The sequence below is a fragment of the Jaculus jaculus genome, chromosome 13, assembly GCF_020740685.1.
Source record: "Jaculus jaculus isolate mJacJac1 chromosome 13, mJacJac1.mat.Y.cur, whole genome shotgun sequence".
NCBI classification, from domain to species: domain Eukaryota; kingdom Metazoa; phylum Chordata; class Mammalia; order Rodentia; family Dipodidae; genus Jaculus; species Jaculus jaculus.
This window is the reverse complement of record NC_059114.1, coordinates 24264558-24270557: the sequence shown is the minus strand read 5'-3', so window position 1 is coordinate 24270557 and position 6000 is coordinate 24264558. Positions and strand designations below refer to the sequence as shown.

The 6000-nt window shown below is 46.4% G+C and overlaps 1 protein-coding gene and 1 pseudogene across 1 annotated transcript; both read right to left on the bottom strand.

Moving 5' to 3' along the window:
* Nucleotides 1-389: 389 nt before the first annotated feature.
* On the bottom strand, nucleotides 390-950 carry LOC101605681 (annotated as a pseudogene).
* A 2737-nt stretch (nucleotides 951-3687) lies between these two features.
* LOC101605389 (disintegrin and metalloproteinase domain-containing protein 1b-like) lies at nucleotides 3688-5985 on the bottom strand. Its single transcript, XM_004670963.3, has one exon. It carries the CDS (start codon nucleotides 5968-5970, stop codon nucleotides 3688-3690), a length of 2283 nt encoding a protein of 760 aa, XP_004671020.3. The 5' UTR covers nucleotides 5971-5985.
* Nucleotides 5986-6000: the final 15 nt, after the last annotated feature.

Here is a 6000-nt window from a genome sequence, read left to right as displayed (position 1 = left end):
CAGAAACCAAAATACCCTCAAGCTGCACCAACATTGCATATTTTGACCAAAAGTAAAGACCCTGGGAGGAAATGCAAAATGCAAAATCAAATGACCAAGAAAATGCTGAAAAACAGCATTATTTTTTTTTATTTTTATTTATTTGAAAGTGACGGACAGAGAGAGAGAGAAAGAGGCAGATATAGAGAGAGGCAGATAGAATGAGCACACCAGGGCCTCCGGCCACTACAAACGAACTCCAGACGCGTGCGCCCCCTTGTGCATCTGGCTAATGTGAGTCCTGGAGAATCAAGCCTCGAACCAGGGTCCTTAGGCTTCACAAGCAAGCGCTTAACCACTAAGCCATTTCTCCAGCCCAAACAGCATTATTAATATACAAAATATTTGTATCACTGAATGAGTGACAGTGGATGTTCTCTGTGTCTGTAAAACTCAGGGACCACATAGCTGATCATTAAATCTAGCCCGCACCAGCTTCCAAAGCCACAGAAAAGATTTGAGTTAGCCCCGTTCTTCAATGCTTCATCAAAATTTTCTACAAGATCTGGAACGTCCCCATCCCCTTCATCAATGTCTATTTGGTTTTGGAGCTTTGCTGTCCGACATTTGCTGTGGGAACTGTTAGCTAACTTTCTAAGGCTTGTTAAGCTGTCAGCCCCAAGCTGACTTCATGTTCCAGGAAGCATTTCCGTAACTGCAACGATATTGGCGGACAGGGAAGCTTGGGCTTTGGGATTGTTGAAATGAATAACTGTTCCATCCTCTTTCATCATGTTCACCTCTTCAATACCAGCTATGTTATTCACAGCCAGTTTCTTTTTTAGAGCACTCTGAAGCTTTATGTCCTCAGTGGTCGCCGTCCTATGTACCACCTTCTTCTTTCTACGAGCTGCACCCTGGCCTCCTATCTGGACCTAAGCCTGAAGTTTGGCTGACTTTTCTTGATTCATGCTGTTGGTAAATCTGAAGTAGGGGAGGGGGATCCTCCAACACCGGCACACAGCAAGAACAAGCCTTAATGTTTATTTTTTATTTTTTTATTTTGTTTGTTTGGTTTTTCAAGGTAGAGTCTCACTCTAGCCCAGGCTGACCTGGAACTCACTATGGAGTCTCAGGGTGGCCTCAAACTCATCGCAACCCTCCTACCTCTGCCTCCCAAGTGCTGGGGTTAAAGGTGTGCGCCACCACAGCTGGCTAATGTTTAATTTTTTTTTTTTCAAGCAGAATGAGTATGAGGGCACCAGGGCTTCTTGTCACTGCAAACAAATAACGGACACATGCACCACTTTCTGCATCTAGCTTTATGTGGGCACTGGAGAATTGAACCTGGGCCATCAGGCTTTGCAAGCAAGTGCTTTTAACCACTGAGACATCTCTCTAGCCCCAGAACATTTTTATTTATTATGTATTTGCAAACAAAGAGCAAGAAAGGGGCATATGGGCACACCAGGACCTCCCACCACTGCAAACAGACTCCAAATGCATATGCTACTCTGTGCATCTGTCTTTACCTGGGTTCTGGGGCACCAAACCTGAGCTATCAAGCCTTGCAAGTAAATGCCCTTACCTGCTGAGCCATCTCCCCAGCCCTATGGGAACTTTTTTTAGATGGATTGAATGTATTTTACATCACGAGATGGCCATGAGTCCATGGGTAACGGGTAGAATGTGGTGGTTTGAATATAAAATGTTCCCCTAGTGTCATGTGTTTGTGACTAAGCCTCATACTTAAATTCCAGGCTGGTAGAGTTTTTGAAAGTGGATCCTTGCTGAAGAATGTGTCACTGGGGTGGTTTATTAATCCAGCCCAACTAGATGTTCATACTGAGTTCATCCTCTCTCCTTCCTCCCTACTGATGTGTGGACATGTCGTGCCAAGCTGTCTGTCTACTTTCGCCCTGCTTCCCCACCATGATGAAACCTCCTCTCAAAACTGTCGGCCAACATTGCCAAGGCCCTTGGTTTCCCAGCAGGAATAGATGGTAAGACCCTATTGCTGAAGACTCCACATACTTGGGCTGCAAGGCCACTGAGAAATCCTGCTGGAACTGAGCTGAAAACCTCCTCTATGTAGACCAGCTGACAGAAAGCTGGAAGAAGCCATGCTGCATGCAGGTCAATGGGAGAAAGAGAAATCACCAGTGAAGACACTAAACAGTGGACACTGCAAGCCTTATATTTGGCCAGCCAGGCCAAATGAGCCAATGGGTGCAATAGTAGCACGTATGTTATAGGGAAAACCAATTGCCGTCTAATTGGACTAGAGGCCCTCTCAATGGAAGGGAATACATCCCTGATACTGAAAACTTAAAACAGGGGTAGTCATAAGCCCTAGGGGTGTAACGTCTGCTGCTGCCTGGCTAAATGTATATACTATGCTTATCAAACTGCCCAGTAAGCACTTCTGTTAATGTTCATACCCTTATATTAATGCTACTCTCACTTTTGGTAGAGAATCTTCTCTTTTCAGATGGTAGTGACTTTGGGATGACTCAGAAAGTATCATCGTGATGGAAGGAAATGACCGCAGTGCTCAGTACTGCAATATCTCTATCACACCTTCCAAGGCTCAGGGTCTAATGTGGAAGAGGTGGCGGAAAGAATGTAAGAGCCAAAGGAAGGGTAGGACTCCTTACAATATGCTCCCTCCAGACACAAAATGGCCTGGATATCCACGGCCTCACAGTGCCTGACACTACCTGCACAAGACCAACATAAGAGGAAGAAAAGATCATGATATCAAAATTAAAAGAGAGACTAATTGAGATGGGGAGGGGTATGATGGAGAATGGAGTTTCCAAAGGGAAAGTGGGGGAGGGAGGTTATTACCATGGGCTATTTTTTATAATCATGGAAGTTGTTAATAAAAATTTGGAAGAAAAAAAAATTATTGGCCAAAATAAACCCTTTCCTTCCAAAAGTTGCTTATGCTTGAGTATTTTGACCCAACGATGAGAAGGTAACTGCCACAAACTTGAAATTGTCTTGCCTCAATCTCCAAAGGGCTGAAATTATGGGCAAATAAACAAAAGCCACCAAGTTGGGTTTAGTGCTGGCTTCTTAGAAACTAGAAGTTATGCTGTTCTTCCTTATCAGACACAGTTCCTCCCACACAGCTACAGAACAAAGCAGACTCAGTAACTGCACCACATGGGACCTGAGGACATACCTGACGGTAATAAGTTTATTTTTTTATTTAAAAGCTCCTCTCTTGAATACACATTGATTGGGCAAGTCAGATCAATCTCATGAAAATTACCCTTATATGACCTATAGCCGTTATTTGAAATGAAGATTCCAGTGGTAGTAATATATTTAGAAACATGTAATATTGTGTCAAACAACTTCCATGAAAGATAGCAGGTCACGAAAAACAGTTTTTAGTGACTAAAATTATTGGCCCAAAGATATAAGTACGTGGATGTTCAATGATACATGTGATGAGTTCAAATGAAATGTGAAAAAGAAACAAGGACTAAAATACGTACTACATAAAAACCTCGTTACCTAAGATAAAGGTGGAGGCAGCCTTCCTCCCACACCAGTGAATTACTAGACCACAGAGTCCCATCAGAGCCACTGGCGCTATCAAGTCCTACTTAACCTTTGCTTCACTGAGCATCTCATTCTCAGTGCTTGAGGAATTTGATATATTTGGTTTCATCCTCCCCCTGGTTACGACTGTGCTTATTTCTTTTCTGATCCAGAAGCTTCTGAGACCTCTTCAGAGGACAAGGATGTGGACTCTGAAGGAGACTCTTGTTCAGCAGCTTGTGAGCGTCTATAAGCCCAGATGCCGCAGATAATTACAAATACTGCTAATAACCCCAAAACTATACTCATGGCTAATAAGCGTACATCTAGCTCCAAGTCATCATCACTTTGATTAACTTGACCTCCATCGCTTTGTGGTGGAGGTTTAACCGTTGGGCTACCAGGGGGACCACTGTCCACACTTCCCCCATCTCCTTTTCTTTTGCAGTCGGGGGGAGCAAAGCCAGGATTACAATGGCAGTTCCCCAAATCATTGCAAACTCCATTCCCATTACACGATTCCTCTGGTGTGCATGAAGTTGGAACGAAGGAAGAATTAACACAATGGGAGTTCATGCAAGCTTTCCCTGGGGCACAGTAAGTGCCATTCTGTACAACTGCTTCGTCAGGGATATCGTGTTTGTCAAAGGCATCCATGCTCCAGCACCACCCCGCTTCGTGAGGTACCTGGATCAGGGTGTACTTGTCTTTGATCGGTGGTAAGAAAGAAACCGCTGTACATATAAGTTTCCCACAAAATATATCCTCATCTGTACACGTGGCATAGCTTCCCCCAGGCTGGGAGGGTATACCACAATTTCCAAACCGGTTTCCTTTGCTGTTCAGTGAACTGTAACAATCTTTTGGGGCAGACAAGGCACCAAATCCATAAATCTGTGAGCACTGACTGTTAGGGTCTATGCACTGACCATGGAGACACTGATACGATTCATAACATATTGAGCCATCTTGCATCACCCTGTCTTCGGGGCAGTATGAAGAAATTCCATCACAGAACTCTAAAAGGTCACATAGATTTTCAGTATGACGGCAAATTTGTCCCTTCTTTTTAAATTGGCATCGACTACAGCAGGGCTCATTACTACACTGTGCCTCCCCTTTCAGTTGACAGTTTGTATCACAGCATTGGTTGCTTTCACAAGCGGAGCCACAGTCACACTGCTCCGGTGGCTCCACCACCCCATTTCCACATCGGGCATCCCTGCGCTGGCGGCTTGGGCGCCACGGTCTGTTCAATAGGCAGGCCCCTCTGTGCTCGTGAAGGAAATGGTAGTAGAAGTCGGAGCTGCAGTTGCTGAAGCCACTGTGTTTAGTGATATTTGCGTGCATGAGGCAGAAGCGCCTCTCTTCACAAGTGCAGGCCTCAATGTCATGCTGAATACCCAGGTTGTGCCCAAGCTCATGGGCCATGAGCGCGGCAAACAGGAGGACATCTTCGTGATGGAAGGACTCGACGGCCGCCGCAAATCCGCTGGAGCAGGCACCGTTGACAAACGCCTGGCCTGTGTCCTCTCCAGGATGATGCCCAACGATCATGTGGGCAACATCGTGCCTCACACGGTGGAGGAGCTTCTCTTGCCTCCAGCGGTTGAAATTCCTGAGTGTCACTCGCAGGTCCACTGGGACCTCTATCAGGTCCCCCTCAGTCCAGATTTCCAATCCCGCCAGCACTACCTCCGTGTTGATGGCCCTGGTGAAGCTGTTGACCAGGGCAATGATGTCCACCACTGCCCGCACGGTCTCACTGATGTTACTGCCCCACATCCGGAACCTCTGGTTGTTGACCACGACAAACATCTCCACATACTTGGTGTGTGACCACAAGAAGGAGGTCTCCTGCATATGTTGAAGCTTCCTACTCTTTTGGCGCTGCCTGGCGTCCTCTTGGCTGTTTTTGGACATGACACTGCAGGAGACTCGACCTTGGTGTGCCATGGTGTACAGAACATGTTCAAACCGTTCAGAAGAGACCATGGGCTCGATGCCATAGGATGTTTCCCCCTTAACCAGGACGCCCCTGAGGCCTGAGCAGGTGTCGACAGAAACAAAGGAACCGGGCACTCCTTCTATGTAGCCTTCATAGTGGCAGTCATGCGAGCTGAAAGGCATCTCTTGCCGCAGGGTACCATTGTGGTAACTGTAGACTGGAAAGTCATCCACAGAATAGCCTCTCTTCACCTTCAGGTGTACCAGCTGCTTCTGGCCTTGCATAAACAGCATGTAGGACACCTTCTCTCCTGGGTCTTTACTCCCCTTGGCTGTCAGACTTTGGGGGATGACGATTTCATGAGAAGAATAGTGTGCTGATCTCACGTCACAGCTGATATTCGAGATAAAGGGGATCCCCAAGAGCAACATGGACACCAACCTGACACACAGGTGTTCTGGTGCTAGAGCCAGCCTCCGACCCTTCATCTGGGGAGCCCAAGTCTGAAGCACTCCCCC